The following is a 24967-nucleotide window of genomic DNA, read 5'->3' as shown; positions in this document are numbered from 1 at the left end:
CTCTTATCCCAATCTTCTTTGTGGGCTAACACCTTGACTGAGGTGACAGTATTACTGAGATCCGACCACTTGAGCCCAGGTTGCTCTGTCTCCATGTGTCAGTCAGGTTCAGCGTCTGTTTTAGCTGATTCCCAGCCTCCACACAAACGATCTCAAAAGACACACCATACACCAAAGACTGATCCTTTTGATGCCGACCTTCCATAACCTCCGATGTCAACAGGGTTGCTGGCATCGCATGATTTGTTGACTCAACACCGCCATCCTAAACGAGTCACTCTATATGAGCCACCAACATACTATGAGTATGTATTATGCCAACATATATACCTCCCATGCGATACCGACATTGCTTTGTACCGCTATTTGCGCCCTGATACTGTCTCTATATCGAACTGAAACACCCTCGGTACTCATACTACTACCATTCTGACTCCTCGGATTCACAGTCCCCTCCTCGATATCATCCATGAACACAGGAGTATAACTAGTTCTCATCTGCGGATGATCCCGCATTCCCTCGTGTGGTACCAAAGCCACAAAAGTCTTCCTGTAAGAGGAAGCATGCCTCTGAATACCGTCCAGCGCAGCCACCTACAGTACTGAAACACTCTTGACCATCGGCTTTGACTTCGATACCGACTGCTGAACCTGCCACATGTTCGCATGTTCATGCCTCCTCTCTTCAGGTGACTACAACTTCTACTGGTCCTTCACCCATGTGGCTAGATGCGAATCAAACCCGTCAACTCAAACGCTCTAAACCTCGTCATGGTACTGCTCATTCTATACCATTAAACAGGATATTGATAAACCAAGAGGCTACACACGTGATACTCCACCTGATGTCTTGGTCTCTCCACCTTTCATCTTGGGCAGCCATCACCACTGACAGTCGGGTCTTCACTATCATCACCATAGGCTATTCAATAAAATTTGCATTCCTACCACCACCAAGGACAATTCTCACCACAGCATCACATGTCCTTAAAAAGGAAATCCAGTCCCTCCTTTCGACGAATGGTATATCACCCGTCATCCCATCAGAAAACGACCCTGGGTTCCTTTCCCGGTACTTCACAGTACCGAAAAGAGACATAGGTCTTCATCCCATTTTCAACCTCAGGGACCTCAATTATTACACAATCCACAAACATTTTCACATGGTGACACTAGAACACATTCTACCCATCCTTCAAGAGAACGACTGGTTTGCTGTCATTGATTTAAGCGATGGCTACTTTCACATCACCATCCGCCAAGACCACCGAAAATTTATCAGATTCTCGGAAATGCTACCTAGGAGTTCAAAGTTCTTCCGTTTGGACTTTCCACCACTCCTCGGGTATTTACAAACTGCATGGCCCCCGTAGCAGCCCATCTTCGCACGCAGGGAATTTCCATCTTCCCATACAACAACGACTGGTTGCTCATAGCCCCCTCACGTTCTCAAGCACTGCGCAATATAGACTACACTCTCTCCCTGTTCGAGAATCTGGGCCTAAGGGTCAACAAAGACAAATCTATACTGATTCCTTCACAGAAAGTGACTTACATAGGCACAGTTCTGGACTCATGAAAGGCAAGAGCTTTTCTTCCCCAAGAACGTGCAATGAAAATTCATTTTTTCTCCAGCATTTTTACCCTCATGCGATGGTCACCGCACACCAGACACAGTGACTTCTCGGCCTCATTGCATCCACCACATCAGTCATACAGCATGCTCGCCAAAAATGCGCTTTCTGCAGGCGTGGTACCTGTCCCTCTTCGACCCCATGACTGACCCACCTACAAAACAACTAAGAGTTACTCCCGAACCTGCAGCCCAACTACTGTGGTCAGACACAACAGTCAATCTCTTCATGGGGAGGCCCTTTGCTTCCCTTCAACTCTCTGTACAGGTTATCATATATGCAAGTCCCACAGGTTGGAGAGCTTATTGCAATGGCCTTCACATTCACACCGTCTAGTCTTGCTCCGAAAAATGCCTTCATATCAACAACGTAGAGCTCCCAGCCATTTTCAGAGCTTTCTGCGCTTTTGAACCACTTGTTACGGGCACAGCCATACAAGTAACTACATACAATACTACTGCACTTTTTTGCACCATTCCCAGAGTTGAACAGTGAGGTATAGCAGGGGAAGAGAGTGGGTGCCTCCCTGCTTGTCCTCTGTGCTTTCACATTTCCCACCCATCCTGCCCTCTGTCCATCACGTCTGTTTCATTTTATACAGCGGCGGTCTGTTTGGGAACTGAGGCACTAGCCAGGACGGGCGGACCACATGCACTACGGGGTGGTCCTGGCAAATGCATCATAATGCTCTAGAATATTCCGGAAACCTCTGTGCAAGGGCAGATTAAACCCTATAGTTTGATTTCACAGATGAGCACTCGAAGAACCAGAGTTACAGGTAAGTAACCTCTCTTTTACTTGGAGGCTGATTGGAGATTACAAAACATCAAAGTACAGTGGTGCCTCGCTTAACAATGTTAATTGGTTCCAAAAAAAAAAACATCGCTATGGGAAAACATCGCTAAGCGAAACACATTTTCCCATAGAGATGCATTGAAAACCGGTTAATCCATTCCAATGGGAACGGATTACCATCCTTAAGCGAAAATGGCCATAGGAAACATCGCTAAGAGAAACAATATATCCCCCATTGGAATGCATTGAAGCCTATTCAATGCATTCCAATGGTTTTGCGATGTCCATTTTTGCAATTTTATGTGTGTCTTAAAAGGTTCAAAAATAGTTTTAAATGCTTGGGATCATTAGCACACCTTCTAAAACATGTGCAAACTTAATTTGGCTTTGTTCTGACTCTTCGTTAATTTTTGGTGATTTTTTTTCTCCCCATTGGAATGCAGTGAACCCAATTTTGACAGCTTTCAAACGGGAACTTCAGTGCTTTCCAATGGGGGGGGGGAATTTACCAAAAATTAACGAAGAGTCAGAACAAAGCCAAATTAAGTTTGCACGCGTTTTAGAAGGTGCACTAACGATCCCAAACATTTAAAACCGTTTTTGAACCTTTTAAGACACTTTAAAATAGCGAAAACTGAACATCGCTAAGCAAAACAGGGGACCTAAAACTGTCATCGCTAAGCGAGGCAAGGTCCCGAACATCGCTATGTGAATTTTCCCCATAGAAAACATTGTTAAACGGAGCGCAAAATCGCTCCAAAAACCTCATCACTAAGCGAATACATCGTTAAACGAGGCAATCACTAAGCGAGGCACCACTGTATAAGTGAAACTGTGCCTATTTCTGGGACAGCTTGTAATTGCCATCTATATGCAGGAATTTATATTTGTCTTTATTGGCCTGTTCTGCAGATTATCCAACGGCAGCTAGAGCAAGTAGAAGAAAAGCAAAGGCAGCTGGAGGAGAGGGGAGTTGCTGTCGAAAAAGCTCTTAGGGGCGAAGCAGGTACCTTTCAACATTTCATGTTATGTGCTTTTTAAATTTTTGTTGCTTAGATTTTCATGCAAAATCTATAACAGTTTGTGTGCTTTTACTGAACATTGTTCCCTTCCTTGGCTGGAAGTCTTTTTATTAATTTCTTAAATGAATAAGTTAAAATTTGTCATTTCCGTTCTCTGTCAAACCAGGGGGTCCTCTTCCTGTGAAGCTATTTTCATGGCAAGAAAATTTCCCCGTCTTGGAAACGAAACAATAATAATGATTTCTCTTCTTCGGTTTTAGAGCAATGTTTCATTCTCTTGTCGGTAGCATTCATTTAGGAAATAAAATTACGTTATAGCAAGAATATAGGGAGGGCAAAAAAACAACAGTGTGTAGTTTCAATCCATTATGCTGTGAATTAACACCCTTGCAAGGGACCATCACAGAACATCCCCAACAAGAACCACATGCTCTCTGCAAAATTCTGCACAAACTTAGTTCTTTTCACCACGGCATGTGGAACCGAAGGTCATACAAAATGTGACTAGATTTTTATGGTTGCCTGCCAATAAAGGAATAAGCTTCAATCCTTGTTCGTAAATTTAATGAATGGTACTAAGAATAGACAAAGAAGGCCAAGAGTGGATCTGGACATTACTGTACAAAAAAGTGTTCTCGCATCTTGCCCTCCTCCACACATTTAAATTTTCAAATAAAAGTAGCCGTGCAACATGACATCATGGCTCTATGAGTGTGTGCCTGCCCTCTTGCTTCTTCATTGATTACTGCTGAAAAAGGCGAGGACATTCACAGGGTAGTGACATCACATTAGGTGGTACGTTTTGTGAGACACAAGTGAAGGAGGGGAGGTGTGAGGATGCTTCTTCGGCGTTAACCTCCTCTCTGGTGCAGAATCTGCCCATCCATGAAACATAACCTGTTTAGAGTACTGTTTTTCTTATGAAATAGTCCAGCAGCTTCTCTACCTCACATAGACAAATGAAGACACTCAAAGTATATATGGTCCATGCAGTGGGGATGGCCATTTCCTTGTATCCTACAACTGATGAAGAAACTGGCTTTTTGTTATGGAATATTTAACTTGGATGGAAAATGTAACTAAGTGACTTTCTCCAGCATAGCTTAGAAGAATAATTTTTGCAGCTTGGTTTTATACCTTGTTCTATAGAAATTTGTGTCATCAATTATGTGTCAACATGTTCTCTTTGTTAATGCATGTTCAGAGAACTTGAGCAACACACTTAAAAATTACAGTGTTTTAACCCGTCAATGTTTATCCTTCTCTGCTGTAAAGTCTCTTGGTAGAGAATACTGTATCTGAGACCATTTTAACAATACCAAAGGGAGTGAATTGGGTCTAAATCCTTGGCTTGCTTTACTTGGCCATCAAAGGAACAGGATGTTTGGGAGCTGGCAGACTACTAAAGCTGAATCAGCCTTAAAACCAGTGGTGGCATTCCTGATGTTCTCATCAGTTCTAGCCAGTATAACAAATGGTGAGGGATTATGGGAGTTGCAGTTCAAAGACTGGAGGAGATAATGCTAACCTACTGTTGAAGTTGGGGTCAATAACTCGGCAATGGGCATTTTAGCTTTGGACATTCACATGCTGTTTTCCCTCAGGCTTGCCAGCCACAAAATGCTGATGGCTTCATCACCAAATAGTTTTCTTTTTCATCTTGTAGGTGGTGTATCCAGAGACTGAGGAAAAGTTGATAAACAGTATGGTTGCAAACATTGCCTTCAGCATATTAAGTCCAGTGACAGTGTGCTGGCAGGCAGAAACTGTATGAGATGGTGGCATATATTGAGGGCATGATGGGGGATATGGAAAAGTGGAGTGAAGGAGGATATAATCCAGAAGGCTGGTTTCTTCTTCGGCAGTTTGCCCTGACCTAGTGCTCTGCGTTGGGCCACAGCAGCTTCCATCACACTCAGCTGGCATTGGCCTAGGACCTCACAGCCTTCCAGTGACCATTGATAATGAAACAGTCCTTTGACCTCAGGGCATACATTTCTTGGAAATTGTTGAGAAAATACCTGGGATCAGGACTTCTATGGGAAAGAGCCTAGACTAGGAACAGCCTATTCTGGGGAGATAATATACAAGATTTCTTATGCCTTAAACCTTTTCTCACACCATACCTTCAGTATTAGTAGAATCTTATTCCCATCCCTTGCCATATAGCCTCTTTACTATTTACCTTTCTTATGTGATAGACCCAGTGCTAGCCAGACCAAATACAACAGTACCACTTTCATTAACTTGTATTTATTGATTTATTTTGTTTATTTATTTGATTTATACCCCGCCTATCTGGTCTCCTCGACCACTCTAGGCAGCTTTATCCGTTATCCATTACCATTGCTAGAGAAGAGAGGTGCTGTGTTGGTAGTGCATGATGGGAACAAGAACAGCTTTCTACAAGCTGGCTATTTTCCGTTGACTGGTGAGCACAGGTTAAAATAGTCTTTTTGTGAATGAGATTTTTAGGAGCCCATCATGTAGTATATTTTTCTGTGTCAGTATTAGTTCCATTATAGCTATATTGCATGTGTGGTATAATGCGGGGCAAATGCACACATCCTTCTTTCCCCATACATGTGAAGAAATATACCACATTTAGGATGTTCTAGTTACATACAACACACATCCTTTTTCTTATGGTGTTGTTGTACAGTGGTGCCTCGCATTACGACGTTAATTCGTTCCAGCGAAATCGCTGTTGAACGAAAACGTCGCAATGCGAAATTAAAAAGCCCATAGAAACGCATTAAAACGCGATTAATGCGTTCCTATGGGTTTAAAACTCACCGTCCAGTGAAGATCCTCCATAGCGCAGCCATTTCTGGTGCCTCTTAAGCGAGGAATCCATCCCAGAAAACAGAGGGCGGCCATGTTTTTTTCCCGGCGGCCATTTTGAAACCGCCCATCAGCTGTGCAAAAATGGTGGCTTTGCGAATATCGGTTCCCTAAGCGGGGAACTGATCATCGCAAAGCGAAATTCCCCCATAGGGAACATCGCAAAGCGATCGCTGTTGCGATCGCAAAAAGTTCGTCGCTATGCGATTTCATCACTAAACGGAGCACTCGCTAAGTGAGGCACCACTGTGTTTGTGTAGTACAGAGGTGGGAACCTGTAGGCCTCCAAATGTTATTAGACTCTAGTACTTGTCAGCACCTGCCAGCCTGGCCAGTGATCATGGACAATAGGAGTGGAAGTTCATCAATATCTGGAACATCACACGTTCCCAATACAAGAAATGGTCTTGTGCCTAACACCCAGTGGTGTGGTATCTTTGCTATTTCTGTATGTGACATAGTTGTCCACTGTAATAAAATCCTTCATGGTTTTGTAATTTTATCATGTTTTCTCAACTCCAGAGGGTTGATATTTGAGGCAGGAAAGTTATGTGGTGCTTCCTTCATGATGGCAAAAATAGTGAGCTTAAGTAATTGCTACGTTTTGTTCGCTGATGATAACCACAAAAATGCAAGGTGGGATGGCCCAAGTCACTCTGTATAACAAAAGGACAAGCCCTGTCTTTGTCCCACACCAAATTCTGAAGCAACTCTGAAGTCGTCTCTCATATATCAGTTTTGGTACATCTTTCATAGGAGCTGAAGTTTATTTTAAAAGGAAGATATTTTCTCATCCCCCTATATTACAATTTTGCAACAAAAAAAATTAGAATTCCTTTGAGAAGCATCACACCGGAAGCACAAAGGAAGAGTGTGCAATTCAGAGAAAGTTGGGTCTTCCTTACGTAATTTGCTTCTGTGAGTCAGGTGGATAGCTCTAAAGTTTGAAGCATAGATTTTGTTTCTTCAACATCATTACTCCTTTGGTAAGTTTGCTTATAACCTGAGAGACTAGATTTGCAATCTGTTTTGTGCCTAAAGGGAACTTACTGTTGCTGCCAGACATGAGCATGGATACCAGATTTCCCATTCATACTGAAATGGTATTCTTTTAGTGAGATTATACATTTATTATAAGTGTATAGTCTGACCTAAAGATTATTGTAAGATACCATGCTTATTTCATTCTGTTGAATACTGTTCAGTGAATTCCACAGAAATCATGTGACAAACCCATAATTTCTCTTTGTTGTTGAGGCTTTGATCTTTCATTGTCCTCTTGTCCAAACCCACAATTTTCAGTTCATGCAGTTGTCGCTTATTTGCTGCTTCTGGTCAGACATCCACAGCAGCTAATTGTGACAAAGCATTTCCCACTAAAGGGAAGTGATTATGCAAGTCCAGATCTGTGAGGGGAATTATTAAAGAATTAGTTGCATGTGCAACATTTCCTAGCACATTATCATAAACAATTTCCAGGGCCAGCTCAGTTGATCCCCCTAGAAACCTACAAAGGACGCAATAGTTATGTTTGTGAATTTAGTAGAACATAAAAATGCTTTTTAAATATTGCAGCAGCAAAGACGGTAGCATAGAGTTGAGCCGAAGGTAGATAAAAATGTGCTGCTAAACGTGATTTACATTATATATAGAGAAAAAAAATCCTAATTCTGTTCCCCACTCCAAAGGCAACAACAGAAACACATTTCTCCTTCTAAATTAATTAGTTCAGTTCTCTCATCTTAAAATGTAGATTTGTACTTGCGGGGGCGGAGGAGGTGACAGCCAAGCACATTGCTTATAATAATTGGGTCCGTAAATAAAAGGTGCTGCTTTGCCCACGGCTTTATTTAGTAGATGCCACATTTCTAGATGAAAGACAAGCAAACCTTCAAGCATGTCCCTATGTACTCTGAAGCTGTTCTGTCTGCCTATATTACATGGATCCTATAGCTGAATACTGGAAGGAAGAGTAAGAAGGCCACCCTGGACGAAGAAATAATAGCAAGATTACTCCATCTCCTGCTTGCTTGAGTAGAATCCCATCCTCCTGTGAACTCCCTTCTGAGTAGAGAATGTTTGTGGGTTATTCCCCTCCCAAAATAGCAACAGTGCAACATCCAATATTGATTCAAACTAGCACAGATGACAAATCCTCATATAAAAGCTATCCTGCTCCATTCCTCTGCCTGAAAATCTATATTTGCCTGTCTTGCCTGCCTGTTTACTGGATACTATTATTCCCTCTCCCTGTCTATATACTGTATTTATATCTGTGTGTATATATTTATTGCAAAGTCGCATGATTTCTTGTTGTCTCTCTTTTTCTGTCTGCCTCTATGTATGCATTTTCTGTTATAGAATGCTTTGAATTCTGGGCAGGGAGGGGGCGTGGCTAGCTGGGGAGGGGACTGGAACCAATAACTCTCTCTCTTCACCAATTCCTTGTTGTAGACTATTGGGGAGAGTCTTATTACAGTGACCTCATCGACTTGCACCTGGGTGGTATGTATTGCAGAACCTCTTCCCTGGCACTAACCCTGCTGACACCTGCTCTTGCCAACCCTCTCCCTCCACCTGCGTCTTTCCCTCCCTGGCTCACAGGCCTTGAGATGAAACCACTCTTGCACCTAATTGATTGGCTAGGGCGCAACCCCTTTTCCAGCTCAAAGGAGGAGACTCTGTTCTGTCTAGGAACCTTGAACAAGCAGGGCTTCCCTTTATTGTATTTTAAGAACAACAACGCCCAATGACATCAAAATTGGCTTGGTGGCTGAATGTAGGAGGAAAGAAGGGGGAGGCACATGGTGTAGAACAAAAGGTTTTTTTTTATTCCACTCAAAAATGCATAGAAAAACAAGGTGCAATGTCCAAGGTAGCTAGAGTACTTAAAGCTTTTCCTCAGGATGACTCGGTTCTTTTGAAAGAGAAAGCAGAGCCATCTTCTGCATTATTTAAATAACAGCCTTCCCTGAGAATGAGTTTTAACCATTGAAATATGTTGGCAATGCATCATCTTCCATGCAGTTTTGAGTCTGGGGCTAACTGTGGGCACGGTCCAAAGTGCCATGTGAAGTACTAGTTTCCAACAAGCCAGAGGTGGTCAGGGGCACCTAATGAACCGAGTATAGTTTATGAAAGCTTATGCCAAATCAAACTTGTTAGTCCTTAAGAGGGCACAAATCCTTTGTCATTGCCCATATACAAAGTTTCCCTCTTCCCTCAGGTAGCTGCCAATGAAACCGAGGGGAGCGGTTGCCTTAACATGGGATCGTGTTGTGTATTTTACCTTTACAACAATTGCAGGCAAGTGATGAGGAAGAGAAGATAACATGGGGACGCTAATGTTGGTGGTGGCAAATGTGACCTATAACATGTACTTCTAGGCTGAAGGCATTGTCAAGTGATGCATCTCTTTCAAAAAGATGTGGGGAGAATCTTGGAAGTAACTTTTCCAAGCTCTGGATTTTAGTATGCATTCTTAGTAGGTCCACCCTGGATTTCAGGCAGTAGTCCTAGCAATAATGAGTGATCTGTCTTTTAGACGTCCGGAGTCTTTCTTGAGCTTCTCATTGCAGGATCCCCAAACATTTAGGAATGCAGTTTAAAAGCTTCTGTGTCAGCTTCTTTTCCAGACTTCAAGTCTGTTTGCCAAATATGCATCCATTTCTCATTCTGTACATTCTTATTCCTTCAACATATCTGCATCACTAAAAGTACCAGGAATCTCACCCAATCTCTGCCAAACATTGACTTGTTATGGACTTAGGGGCAGCAGAAAATATATTGTGAAATGGTACACACACATACACCCAAAATAATATTCAGAGAGGAATCAACTGTATGACTCTTGCTTCCTACAGTGGTGACACAACAGTATCCCTCACCTCACTTGAAGTCAGTGGAGCAACTTAGTAATGTAGGTCAGGCAGGAGCCATTCACAACAGGGTCTTCTGAGAAAAGTTAATAGCCAAGGGACTTGGAATGACTGGCCACGGGCTGTCCCCACTACCATCTGAACACCCTCTGCTTGTGACATCCATCTTAGTCTGCCTAATGGTAGGGCTAACACTGTAACAATAGGATTTTTTTTCCTTTTAACACATCATGATTTCTTTAAAGTGTGCACTGTACTGCTTCCTGTTGTCTTAAAGTTTATACAGATGACTTGCACCCAACTAGCATTATCATTTATTTATTTATTTTATTTTATTTTATTTTATTTATTTATTTGTTTGTTTGTTTGTTTGTTTGTTTGTTTGTTTGTTTGTTTGTTTGTTTGTTTGTTTAAACTTGTATACCACCCCATAGTGCGCACACACAGTCTAGGAGGTTCACAACATGTTAAATCACATATAATGCATGATACCAAAAAAAAGTACAATAAATACCATAAAATGTATTGCAGTTTCTTTAAAATGTATTGCAGTCTCTTCTTGTTATGGACTGTCAAGTCGCTTCTGACTTACGGTGATCCTATAAATTATTCACCTCCCAAGGATTCTATGCAATCTCCGATTATGGCCTAGATTGAAGAGACATTTGCCATGCATTATTGTACCTTAGCATAGGCATCCTTCAGTCTCGAGAGACTATGGTAACATGCTCTGAATTGAGGAGTGTCCTCTCCAGAGCATGAAGCCCGGGTAAGGTAATATGGAGGATAGGCTGTTACCCAAGCAGCAGATCCCCCCTCTCCACATTGCTGAAATGGTCCAATGGAAAGGCAAGAGCCAATACAACTGGTTCCAGCAATGTCGCAGGAGTTGGCAGAACGACACATGCTGCCTTCGGGACTCCAGCTCCGGATTTTGCCTCGAGGTTAACTCCTGAAGCCTTTTCCATGAGTGGATATAGCCACAAGGCAGTGGAGGTTTGAAATCGGAGTTTTCCTTCTCCTAGATGGGCTGCCTTCCATGGCTGACGAGCCCCACCTACCAGGCTATTGTACCTTAGAAAAGGATGAATTTGGCCATGCCCTCAAAAATTCCTTTTGTTTCCCCATCTTGTTTGAGGATATGGTTCTTGATGATGCAGTTCTACACTTTAAAAAAAATTGATTGAGGATTTGGCCTTTAGATGACAGCCAATGTTATAAGACTACTGTAGTGCCACTTGTGTAGACAAGCAGCATCGCCTCAAGCCTAAGAGACTGTACAGTATTGTAACCCTACATGCACTTGACAACCACCCTATATTTTTGCAGCCTCTACACACAGAGAGAAAGTTGGCCGAAGTTCTATTGGGATGCATTTTGCAAAGCAATCTTCCAGTTATATAGTCTGATTTAGCACATATTGGAAAGCACAGAGGTTTTCCCAGATGCATTATTTGATCCTTAGGAGTCAGTGGTGAGAAGGATATCACACATCTCTTCAAAGTGACTCTTTTACATTACAATCGTATATGATTTAAAGTTGTGCCACTTGGGTGGCCATCAAGCAAACTCTCTTAATAGTCCTTTGACAGTAGTTAACAGTCAAGGACGTCAATATCATTTTGTGGCCTCTGTCATTATAGTTTAGGAAGAGGTAAGTGGCAGCCGAGGAAGAGGATGCTGCCTGAGACTTCTAATCTGACCCTTGGCATAGTCCCAGGTATTAGGGATTGTCCATTCCTTTTTTCATACATTACAACAACTTTTATGCATGCAGATGTGCCATATGTGGAAAAGGGCTCAGGAATCCCTTTCCCCCCCCAGTGTGACCAGGCTTCATCAGGGCTCTTTTCTTCAACTGCTGATTTTTCCTCTGCATGGAAGCCAAGGCACACTCCAGTAGGAGCAAATCAAGCGGTAACCTGGTCTGGTAACACATCTTTTGCTTTCCGTGCTGACTGTGCTTAGCCCTAGAAGGTTAGAGATTTTTCTCCATGTTTCTGCTCCCCTGGAGATGGTCAGAAATTAATGTTGTTGGGCCCCCATTCCTTGCTTCAGTAAAAATGACACACGTCTGTTAGAAACAAATTGCCAGCTCTGGCTATGATATGTGTCCCCTTTGTAAGTACAGTACAGTGGGGGGGGGGAGTGTTGGGTTTTCTCTCTCTGTCCCCATGTGTGCCACTAGGGGGCATTGTGTGCCTATAGAAGGAGCTGTAAAAGGGTTAATGCTAAATTACACCTAACAGTTTCTCTTCCCACCTGGTGCAGCTCCTACCTCCTACTTCCTCCCTTTCCTTCTCTTCCTAACGCCTCCTCAAAGGCAAAGGTCCTCTCTCACTTGTGCTAACCAGTGGCTTTAAAAAGTAGTCCTTCTGAGTCATTTAAAGGGACACTGTCATTTTTTTTCATGTAACCTCATTCCGTTATAAAGAACTTGCTTAAGGAAACAAACAAGCTATTCATCTAATTTGCTTTTCATAATCATTATCCTTTTTTTCCCCTTTCATTTCTTGTCTGGGTAAATGTATGCACTGTTAGACGCTATTACTTCCCGCCTGTATTTTGGGGAGTATTAATTTAATCGAATGATTACGAATGGCACAGCAGTTTGTATTCCCATTTAACTCCTTCCATGCTGGATAAAGGTGACTATATTCCAACTTGAATTGTGGATGACAATGACGATCTAAAATGTCCTTTTTTTCCCTTCACACCTGTCAAAAAATTCAATATCTGGCAGTATCCCTTTAAATAAAATGTGGTGTTTATGTGCAGAAAATTCTGTGGCTATATAGTCTTAGTTCTTTTCGTTTTCCACTGTGACTGGTGTGTACGCAGCACTTCCTCACACGGCTGCCAGAGTGCTCAGGAATGCCTGTTCCACAGCAATTCTTGCATCTGCTGTGAAGTTAGAGTAAGTGGTCTTCATTTGCGCCTCCTCACTTGGTATGGTTGATTTAATAATAGCGGCTACCTTAAGTAGTTGGTTGTGAGAGTTACTACCCAAGTTATAGGAAAGAGCTCTCCAGCCATGAGCTTGCTATGTCCAGGGTGTGTAACAACTTGCAAAGCCATTGGTGAATCACCTGTTGTGATGAGTTGGATTTATTTTACCATGAGCCTCTCTGACCTTCTGCAGAAGAGGTTGCTAGAAAGAGCCGAGGAAAGCTCTGTGTGTACATCATCAGCAGGGTGGTTTTGCATGGCATGTGTGTGATCAATCAAATAAGCAGCAATCCAGATGTGGTAATTTACTGAGGGCAAGAAGGAGAAGCTGTACTATGGAAGGATGAGAAGGGACACAAAGACAGTTTTAGGGAATTAAGGTGATTCTCGGTGTTTCTTGGTTTGTTTCCCACTGTCTATTCTGATCAGATTTCTTAGGAGAAGAATTCCAGTGATTATATGAAGGATTAGGAGTGGCAATCCCCAAAATATGGGGGTGATGCAAAAACTAGGCTGAGAATTAGCTTGCTCATGGGATCAAATTCCTTTCCAGTTTTATTATATAACAGCATAAATGGTCCATTATCCAGGATACCTTTAAATGACTGTAAGTAATATCAGAATGTATACTGGAACATTAGCAGAGTATCCAGCAATATCCAAGGGATCAAGGTACACAAGGCCAGTCCCAGCATTGGCAGAAAATTAGAGGGCATGTTGCTTGCCATGAGTCATGGCAACTTGATTTTATGACTTTTAAAAGCACAGTTTATGCAGGGGGTGGAGACAGACCTGACAAGATATTCACAAGACAGAAATTGGACAAGAAGTAGAGGGTTTTTTTTGGGGGGGAGGGGGGATGAAAGACTAGTATTCAATAGAATATTCCACTTCCCAATGCTTGCTTGAGTCATCTGATCCAGTGGTCAAAGCTGTCCCAGGTTTTGTTATCTAGTGGTGCAGAATAAAGAGGACCTTTCTCTTGGCCTTAGGTGAGTTCTAGATACTTGAACCATTAGGCTTTAACATTTAAACGTTTCTGTATGTGCCCATATGTTGTGTGCACATTTTACCAGCTTTAGCTGAGAGTTTTAAAGAATCAGATGCAAGAAATAGCTGTATTTAGTGTTTTTATAAAAGGGAAGCATAAATTTATCATTTGGGTAAAATTGCTGTTGAATCTTTCAGTAACGAACTTGGTTGCAACAAGAATAGAGCTAGAAAAATTCACACAGCTTTACTTCCAAGCAAGTGTTTGAGGCATGCAAGGTCTGATAAGGTTCCAGTTGGGATTGGTCTAGTAAAAAGCGTATTTGGAGTTTGAGCCTTGTTTTGAATATGGTGTAATCAACATATTGCTGCAAGCCTATAAATAGCTTCTTGCCTAGTCAGCCACCCATGATGAGTCATTATTTGTCCCTGGGTAACCCGATGGAAGCTTGCATAATTTTTATCCTCTAACAGCCATTGTGGACCTATGTACAATGTTGGGTTGCTCTGAGTTCTTTCCTGCATGAAAACAATTTCTTTCATTACATCACTGCAGTTTATATATAGTTACTGGTTACTCAAATCCTAATTATCTGATATTGAGCATATTATCCGTGGGGTTCTCCATGTAGCTGGTTGAAATATTCAGTTAATAACCTTGCCTCTGCTAGTTTGATTCTTGTTGGAAAATCCATTAGTGCTTTGCATATAGATTTATTTAAAATTATAGCAAAAGATTACTTTATGATGGACAGTGTCCTTGAATGTCCACCTTTCACCTCTAATCTTGTAGTCTGCAAAACTGTTTGAAGTCACTGGGTGCTTGTTCTAATGTCAACACAGATCTCTGAAACCAAGTATGCTCTCTTGTTGCTGTTGACTTAATTACATCATTGCTAGTAGGCCCAAGGGACTCCAAACCATGATTTACATTAACTGTACTTGGGAGTTAAAATTCTGTTTTCTGTGGTTTTACTTTTCTCCCACTTCTCTGATAAATCCTCAGATGCTGTCTAAAGCAACAGTATCTGAAAGTAGAATAATATCAAAGCCATGGTTTATCAGTTCAGAAAGAACACCTGACCAGTATGCATGAACTACAGTATGTTTTGTAAATGAGTTCCCACCCAAATTGCATCTGTTTGGAAACCCTAGTTTTTGAGATCTTGGTGGTCGAAATTGGAGGATAAGCTGTGGTTTGACCTGACTATTTTTTACATCATGCTCTTTATGCTTCATACTCTATAACCAACAAGTTGCTTGTGTGCAATGGATGAATATGAATCTTTTAAAGGAACATACAGTATATATTTTTAAAATTCAATCTTTGGAATGGGAAAAAATACGTTTGCCTAAATTAATTCATTCTGTATTTTTTCTTCAATCTCTGTTTATGATGGTATGATTGGAAGAAATGTAGTGTGTTCAGGTTTTTGTCCTGCTTTTAGTTGGCTGCCAGAGAAATGTTGGAATATTGAGATTTAAGACGGCTCTCAAAGCAGGTGTGGGGCGAAGATGTAGCAAGAGGCAAAAGCTATCTCTTTTGAAATTCTTCCTATTACTATTAGAGACCCAGAACTTCTGCTAGAAAAAAGGGGGTGGCAACTCTAATTAATATGTGTACCTTTGACAGAATCGTTCAGTCCATAGTCAGTTTTCTCTTAATAATAAAGAACAGAATTGTGATTATGGAGAAATATTCATATGAACATATGTGGGTTTCGTCCACAAAAATTTATTCCACAGGGAAATTTTAGGTCTTTAAGTTGCCATAAGACTCTTCCATTGTGTGAACATTTTACTGTGATACACAGAACCTACTTGTAATACTCATGACCACCACTCAGGCACCTTGGAAGATGGGCTGTTGTTGTATGGAAGTAATGTTATGTGTATTAGCACCTCCAGGTTTACACACCTATAGCTATTTACATGACTGCAAGCAAAAATAAGGATTAAGCAGTTGTGGAGAACTAGTCCATGTGACTAATTCAGTGTCATGGGACACTGAAGCATGGCCCAGCACACTTCCTGTGTGTCATCACGGAATCCAGCAAATCTGAAGCCATTAACTGTTATTGTCTTATTTGGGCCTTAGCTGTGTCTGCAGAAGAATTTAAAGTGACAAGGTGGGAGTAGCCCGAGGACCTTGTTCAGTGTGTGAATGTGATAAATTTCCTATGCATTTAAAGTATCATTTTATTGAAATAAAGCCGACTGGAACACTTGTATTCTTTCATATATATACTGATACTGAAATACATATCCAATGCAGGGATCCTGAAAGAATTCTGTGAAGTGAATAAAAATCTACCTCATCAGTTCTTTAAGATGTCTATGCGCTGTTACATTGTATGGGTTTTCATGGGTGTCTTTATAAAAATAATTTTGCCCAATACCTTTTGAAACATTCAGAGTTTTTTTTAAAGATAAAATTGTCCAGGGAAGGTCTTCAGGCATGACTGTTATTGAAACACAGAAGACCACGTACCTCGCAGTTCATATATGTGACTTGTTGTATACTTACTCCCTCCATTTTTAACTCTTTCAGCACCACCTATGTAAATGTTTCCTCTTGTCTGAGAAAATCATATGGCTCATTCACACACTATTCACAATCTGATGTGCCTTCCCCCTTTAACTTTGGTTAGTCCTGTGTGTTACTGCTCTAGTTCTGTGATGGTCCCTTCTCAAAGCTATTCCCTTCCCCTAATTTAATGATCTTTGTAAATTAGAGGTGGAATTTCCCCCATTATAGGTCTTCATAAATTAGAACTGTAATTCACCCTCTTCACTATATGTGCATAGAGCTCTAAGCTTGTGAATGTCCTTCTTTTGCATATGTTTGGTTGCTGTTCCTCTTATTACCCAGTGACCCTTTTCTTTCACTTCAGTTCTACTGACCAACTACCAAATGTATCATGAGTTTTTAATAGAAATTTTCCATCCTTTTACATGTAAAGTACTGCAATAATTTCAAAACAAAGAAGTTAAGTAATTAACTACTACCGTGAGCCCAAATTACTCACTCATAGAACAAGTTGCACTGTGAATGAGAAGGCTTGCCTTCTGAAAATCAGGAGGCATCTGGGGAGTAGTAGCTCATGCAGTGGTATGAAGTGGACTCCACTCAGGTTGGATAACTCTTTCTTACTCTTGAAAAATTTAGACCATCCTTCCTCAGCCTTAAACTGTAGTCCAATCCCCATAATCCATGGCCATCCAGATGATTGGGCTCCAACTCTTATCATCTCCAGACATCTTACATCCAGGGAAGATAAGCCTTGTGACCTAAAAGACCAGAGACACAAATAGAGAGACAATTAATTTAATGCATGTAAACATGAAAAGATGACTTCCCATTTTAGATCAGGAATAACTCTTTTTTTATCAGGAATCTGGAAATGCCATGGAAAACTTGTTAGTGCAATTAGTTCTCACAATCTGCAGCACTCCACTCTCACCTGAATTTTAAAATAACCCTTACATGTCTCCAAACCCTGATGTCTGTACAATCATCCAGCCCACTTTTTAAAAAATCAATTTGTAATTTTAAATTTAGAATAAACACAAAAAACTTAGCTAAAACAAATTTATTGTAGAACAAATAGTTGTCCTTGTCACAAAAAAATTAATAAAATGGACTTTAACTCGAGAAATAGCAAAACCAGAGCAAGTTTAATGTGGAGGGTGATGTTGTATCTTACTTGGAATTTCTTCACGCTCCCTATTTTGGGAATCAGTGCATTAATTGGCATATACAACAAACAGCTTTAAAGAATAATAACACTGGTCTACAGCCAAAATGTTTCCAAAGTAAATGTCGTCAAACTTTACTAATTCTGGGTCACTGAGAATGAAAATAATGCTTAAAGTTGTTGATTGGCTCTAGTTTTCAAGATATGCTATTAGGTCAGTAAATACAACCCTTGACTTAGGAATGGCAGAGGATAAGTGAGTTATAAAGGGAAGGGATCTCAATTTAAACCAGAAATTACTAAAATACATCTTTGATTGGATCTATGAATAAATCTATGATTGGGTTTGGACAGTACTTGCTTTTTAGACAGAACAATTTTAGCCTGCAACAACATTGATGGTGTGATGGCAGCCCTCAACATTGTTCACAATCCAGATGAATGGAGACTAGAGGTGGGAATATTCGTATCCATAAACAAATACGAATATCCCCATCTCAGTGGGACATAATTATGGTCTAGCCATTAGGACCAGACCATTCACTTACATGTCCAAGTGCCAGAAAGGTCCCGCTCTTCCTGCCAGTGGCGCCAGGAATTCTGCTGTTTCCCTGCTCAGCTGGCCACTGCAGGCAGGGGATGGGAAGATGAGTCTCCCCACACAGCTGCTGAGTGGCCACCCAAGCAGGAAGACAGCAGAGCTCCTGGCTCCATTGGTGGGAAGAGTGGGACTTTCGCAGTGCCGAGAAACATGAGTAGACAGTCCAGTCCTGGGGGCCGGACCCTCATTAGGTCTAGCTGGGACAAGGATCCCCATCTCTAGTGGAGACTGTTCATTGATTCAGCAAAAAAAAAAGTCTTTGCCATCAATTCCAGTTGGTCCTGTAGTCCATATGAAGGAAACATATGACAACGTGAAACAATTTTTGAGGTGAATAAACTATGACCAGCATCAGTGGCAGCTTTGTGGTGATGTGAAGGTTGTTGCTCTCTTGCTTGGTCTACAAACCGGATACCCAAAATAAAGCTGTTTCCTCTGCAAATGGGAGAGTTGTGCAAGAGATTCCCATTGCATAAAGACTGGCCACTCTGTCAGTCATTGGAACCTGGGGGGAAAAGTGTTGAACATCCACCACTTGTTGAATCAAGGAAGATTTTGATACTACCTCTACACATCAGGCTGGGTCTGATGAAGAACTTTGTCAAGGCCATGGACAAAACACAAGCAGCTTTCAAGTTACCTCCATGGAAAATTTCCAAGGTTACGTGAAGCTAAGATGAAGGAAGGTGTCTTTGTTGGTCCTCAGATTTGTGAACTTTGTCAAGATGATGCATTTGAGCATGCACTGCATGCCAAGGGAAAGGTGGCATGGAAAGCATTCCAGTTGGTGGCAATACATTTTCTTGAAAACAACAATGCAGACAACTACAGATTGTTGGTGGAAAACCTCCTCAAGGAATACAAAATCCTTGGTTGCAACGTCACTAAAGAGACATTTTTGCACTCTCATCTAGATTTTTTCCCCATCAAACTGCAGAGCAATGAGCAATGAACACAGCAAGCAATCTCACCAGGACATTGGAACAATGGAGAAACGCTATCGGGGCAAATGGAAGCCTGCCCAAGAATGCTTGCAGACTATTGTTAGACAGTGACAAGAGATGCTGCATTTAATGAATACAAGAGCCGAGCCAAGAAGTGTTGAGTAGACAGTGAATGGGACTAAACTATGTACATAATAGTTTTTTGCCTTTTGTTTCATAATACATTTTATTTATATAATCCTTTTCCTGATTTTAAAGTGTTACATAAACAGGACAGGTGAAATATTATCATGTAAAGCAACCGTAAACACATGAAAAGACTTAGGTTTCCAATTTATGACTACTATCTACACAATATATATAGTCATAAAATGTGAAAACTTAAATATCTTGGAAACAGTAGCCAATCAGTTGTTTATTATATGTAATAAATAGAACATTTTATCTCTAAAGCAGACGACTTCTTAAAAATTGTAGACCAGAGTAATTGCACAGATCTGGGAGTATATTCTCACATTTCTGCCTTCTCTTGTTATTAGGAACTGCCATAGATAAAAATAACATGGCCATAGAAGCTATGGTTAAAGTCAAGTCTATTTGCTCTTGTTTGTTTGTTTGTTTGTTTGTTTATTTGTTAAATTTGTACCCTGCACCATCTGGCAACCAGGGCACTCTGGGTGACTAACAACAGTATAAACTACAATATTAAAACACTATAAAAATAAATTAATTAATTACAAGTCAAATAGGATAAATTAAACAGACAGCAATAAAGGTGGTAAAAAAGCGTGATGGAGAGGATGACAAAAAAAGGATGGTAAAAGGGAGGCTGAGATCTTAATGTTCCGGGAAAGCCTGACGGAAGAGCCAAGTCTTCAATGCTCGTTTAAACTCATCCATCGAGAGTGCCAGGCGGTTCTCAATGGGCAGGTTGTTCCATAATGTGAAGTTTAAAATTGGGACGGATCTGTGGCCAAAATTTATTACACTTTAACAGAAATCCTGTTGGTTTTCACATCTGGGTAACCTTCTGCTAATTGTGGCTAATCGGCATGGTGCATCTTGTTTATGCAGTCAGGCACATTACCAGGCTGAGATGTGCCGAGCATCTAATCAGTTAGCCACGATTAGCTATAACAAGTTGTGCATATTATGTGAACATTGATATGTTTTTGATCAGTAATCTAAAAAGGTGTATGGTTTTACATTTCTGATGCTAGAGTTTCAGAGTTTATATATGCAAAAGAAGAAGCATATCAGCCAAGACACCACATTCACTAGCAGACAGTTCCACAATTCCAATTTCAGTCACATTACCTTTTGTATTAATGGATTAGAGCCAAAGACTCCCCACTATGAGTGTAAGAAGGGCTACTGATGGAAAGAAACTTCAGATCTGACCTAACATATTGAATATACTGTATGTTACAGTCAGATTCCTTCAGAAGGTATTGGGCAGCTTGTCCTCCTGTTACACTCCAGGGTGTCTTTGTTTTTTGGCTATTCAGTGCTTTGCACCATTAGCTCCTTTGGGCACAAAAAACATACACAGAACACACACACACATACCCACTGAATGTGCTCAAAAGGAAAATATTAAGTTAATTTTAAAGATGGCCTTTCAAAGCCTTTTTACTATCCTCGTTTAATGGTTAACTAATACTGCCCCTTCCATTGCTTTGATCTTTTATACAGTTGTAACGTCTAGTATGAAAAGTTGCAAACCACTAAAATGTCAGATCGTGGCGTGCATTTGTTCTCTTCTGGTTTTTCTCCAGTACCTTTTGTGGCCAACACTGTGTTCACTCTCAGTGTCACAGTCTGCTCTTCCACATTCATGTTGACAGGGGATGTTTCATCTGTAGAATGTCCCCTGTGTTTCTGCTTCTCCATTTCTTGTATTTTTTTTCTTTCTACTTTCTTCTTATTGTTTCCTTTCTTTCTCACTCTTGTGCTTTTTTGTCCTTTTGCTTGTCTGTTTATTTTCACCCTGTTTCTCCTCCTTTCTTCCTCTCCACTTCCAACCTCCTCTTTCCTTCCCTTCTTCCTTTCCCATCTTTGGTCCTATTGAAGTTGAGCCCAATGCCGGGACACCACGCCGTAGACCTCTCTCCTTCTGCCCTTGCTGTGCCCACGAAGGTAATGTAATTTCTTGCATTCCCTCCATCCATTTCTCAAACTGCCATTGGATTGGCATAGAAACACTAGTCAGCTGGTGATAATATCAAGTGGTTCACTGCCAGACTTTCTTTCCCTCCATTTTTCATTCTCAATGAAATCTTCTGCACAAGTCCTGTTATAAAGTGTGTCTGGCACTTCCTTAAAGGTACAGTATCCGTTTTATGTGTTGTGGGGGTTAAGATGTTCCACAGGTTATTGCCATCATTATCTAGAGTGGCTATGATGGCAACAGTGCCACGTCCTAAAACTCCTGTTTGATTTATTGGATGTCCTTAAGGGACAAAATGCTTTGTCTTTTGCAAAACGTGGTTTGCCCAGCTTCACTTGAGTTTGAAAAGCCAACATCCGGGCTGGTTTCTTGCAAGTCTATCCCCTGCTGTGTATACTCTTGACTTTATCCCAAGTGGACCAGCTTCATTGTAGTGTTTCCATTTTTCAAGTCATGGGGGAAAGGGATGGAATATGCTCTCCATGTGTAACTTCTGCTAACCACTATATCTGCTTTTGATGATGTGCTTCCATTAATCATTCATCCTTCTTCCCCACCCCTACTGTCTCTTTCTCTCTCTCTACTCACTGGCTGTCACAAAAGCATATGAACAAATATTTTCATAGGACCACAGTAATATGTATTTGGCTGTTTTGTTGAGAAGCTTTTCTCTGGTCATTTTCACAGTGGAAAGAGTGGCGAGACTTCCCAGTACAGTACTTTTCATGGCTTCACTGTACTGGGTATCTGCATGTATAAACTTCTTCCTCTCTCTCTACCATGGCTTATGAGGGCACCTTGTGCAGAGATGCTGAGAAAGGCATGATTGGAACTGAGCTATGGCGGAGTAGAATTTTCCACAAGGGTCTGTAAAAACTAGGGTTTGATTGTTCTGTGTTCTCTGTTATAGCTGTTTCAGTGGTTTGGAGTAGGAGTAAGTGAAGGATGCTGGTTTCCTGAGAATAACAGCTGGAAATAAGGCCACCAACAACCTCTCAAACAAACCTTGTGTAGTTTCAGGGAACCTCATTGTTTTTGTGACATTGACTGAAAGTATTTCTTGCTGTTATCAAGTGATCCCCATCGTAACAAATGACAGTAATGTTAGTGCTGTGTAAACAGTGGCGATCAACCGCTTTCAAACAAATCCAGGGAAAAAGTAAAATTAGTATTCCTCTTCTCTACACAAGTGAAACTCTGAGAAAATACTAGTACACTTTGATTTAATGTTTGGTATGTTATCAATGGCCAGAGGGAAAAGTGTGGGCAGATTTGTCTTCCCTGACAGCTGACAATCTTTCCTTTGAACGATTCCTCTTTGGGCTTCCATAAATGAACAAAAGAGGAGCCTCTTTGGAGGGAAAAAAACAGAATAGATCTTAATGTAGATGTCACATACTCCTATGCAAATATTTTGCATTCTAAATTTTGCCCCCTCCTTTACCCTAGAGTTCACATTCTGTGAGAGATTAGAGCTTGTCTGTAGAATTAATGAGAATTAGGAATTAATCTCCTGGTGATGATCTACAATTTGACAGTACGTATCAGTTTCCGAAGCCATTTCAAGCATTCAAAAATAAAAACACATTAGGTAATAATCTTGGCCTTGGTTAGGCCAAGGTTCCCATACTCAGGATCACAAGCCAAGACCTCACTTACGTTTGAGCTGATTTTTCAGAGTCCAAGAACAAAATGGAAGTTGCCTTTAAGGAGCTGCTGTAATACTTTATTAGGGATGGATTATGAACGTGGTTCTCTGAATGGTAGAATTCCCCAAGTATAAAATTACTGTGACGTTCACTTCAGGCTCTGCTGTCGGTTGAGTTCGTTGTCTGAGGTCGATTCTGGTTTTCAACTAAGCTGTGATTGAGATGCTTGAGAAGATTCTTCTCTTTCCCATTATTTGGAAAAGTTTGCAAATAATAGGTTTTCTTCTTGTGCTGTTCTATCATGGAGGAATAGACTAGAGCTGTTGACGTGCTTATGATGGAACCAATATTTATCAAACTTGGTAGCAAAAGTGAAGGTTCTGTGGCACACATGTTGTGCCAGATTTCAGCCTTGTATAAATGATTAAAAATCAAGTGGGAGAAAAGGTATTGATGACATAGACCAGAAACGGGTTGCTTTTGGTCATTAAGATAATATAGACGACTTCAAAAAGAAAAAAGCATAGCCTATATAACTACAGGATTGATGGAGTATATCGACAATATTGATGGACAAATTCAGGTCTGAAACAACTTAGCAAGAAATTGTAGGTATTGGATGTATGCAGTAGGCTGTCCATAAATAATTTCTATAGATGTATGTTAACAGTTTTGATGCATGTGAGCATCCATGCATCACCCGTTACCTTGAAAAATAATTGAGAGCCCGTAACTTGAAATATAGGCTGTTCAGAACCTGAATGACAAACCTCTACCCAGGTAGGTTGTATATAGTTCAGGATTGCCCTTACAGTATTTACCAAACTGAAAGAGAAGCAAAGTACTGGGTAAACATTTCTAATACTTTTTTAGTCTGATGGGAGGAGCAGTTGGGGTAGATAGATTCAGTCCATGTTGGTCCAGTGAAGTGGCTTTTTAAAAAAGAATTCAATGACATTTTAAAATTTAAACAGTAGGTGATCCCCTTTGTCCTGGGTGCTATAGGCAAACTAAACCAGCATATATGACATGAGTGCTCTGGCAGCATTTTGCTTGGCTTTCTTTGCACATTTTGCCCCCACCTTTTGCCCCATTTTTGCTCCTGGCTCTCTGTTAGGCCCATGGAATGGGAAAGCATCTTTCAAAAAAGCTCACCTCCGTTCTTCGTTTTGGCAGGCATGGGGAAGAAGGATGATCCGAAGCTGATGCAGGAGTGGTTCAAGCTGGTGCAGGAGAAGAATGCCTTAGTGCGCTATGAGTCGGAGCTGATGATATTGTAAGTGACAAGATAAGGCTGTCTCTGTGTCTGGCCTACACAGAGGGGCAAAGAGTGAGGCCGCTGCTTCTGGGCAGCTTTAACAGTTATGGGACAGTAACCTATCTTCACATTGGTTGTGATGGTGATGGATACCCAGGAAACCTGTTGCTCTCAAAGTAACAATAATTGGTAGGAAATCTGCTTTGGAAAAGATTAATGAAAAGTTCAGAAATTATGGACTTTAGACTTTCTGCACTTAATAGTAGCTAGTAATACTAGCTATTAATACTAGTAGCTAGTATTAGGCTAGTAGCTAAAATTCCAAATTATGGAAAGATCTAAGCCTTCAGACCTTCTGCACTTAATAGTAGCTATTATTGAGCTGCAAGCTGGTGTGGTTCAGTAGATAGAGTATTGGACTAGGATTCAAGAAGCCTGGGTTCAAATGGCCTCAGGCATAGAAACTCCGCCTAGAGTGGTCCTGAGTTGGCTAGATAGGCGGGATATAAATAAAATAAATAATAATAATAATAAA

The 24967-nt window shown here is 40.9% G+C and overlaps 1 protein-coding gene and 1 long non-coding RNA gene across 32 annotated transcripts in view; one reads left to right on the top strand and one right to left on the bottom strand.

Annotated features, from left to right (window-relative positions):
• The window catches only part of MICAL3 (microtubule associated monooxygenase, calponin and LIM domain containing 3), a 267041-nt gene that overhangs the window by 233059 nt on the left and 9015 nt on the right, over positions 1 to 24967 (top strand). For 23 of the 31 annotated variants that reach the window (XR_013536782.1, XM_078376343.1, XM_078376367.1 and 20 more), the window contains 3 exons: positions 3342 to 3435; positions 21429 to 21494; positions 24351 to 24450. Coding sequence is in view for 27 of the 31 variants with exons in the window: in XM_078376343.1 (XP_078232469.1) it covers positions 3342 to 3435; positions 21429 to 21494; positions 24351 to 24450 (260 nt within the window). In the remaining 4 variants the exon portion in view is untranslated. Of the gene's footprint in view, positions 1 to 3341; positions 3436 to 8749; positions 8801 to 21428; positions 21495 to 24350; positions 24451 to 24967 lie in introns of all 31 variants that reach the window. The other 8 variants (XR_013536785.1, XR_013536784.1, XM_078376353.1 and 5 more) reach the window with 3 other exon arrangements.
• On the bottom strand, positions 9323 to 15238 carry LOC144583148 (uncharacterized). Its single transcript, XR_013536786.1, has 2 exons — positions 11248 to 15238; positions 9323 to 10857 (listed from the first exon to the last, which is right to left on the bottom strand). It is a non-coding gene; the product is annotated as an uncharacterized LOC144583148 (long non-coding RNA).

This window comes from Pogona vitticeps, chromosome 5, assembly GCF_051106095.1.
Source record: "Pogona vitticeps strain Pit_001003342236 chromosome 5, PviZW2.1, whole genome shotgun sequence".
Taxonomy (NCBI): Eukaryota; Metazoa; Chordata; class Lepidosauria; order Squamata; family Agamidae; genus Pogona; species Pogona vitticeps.
This window is presented reverse-complemented; position numbering and strand designations above follow the sequence as displayed.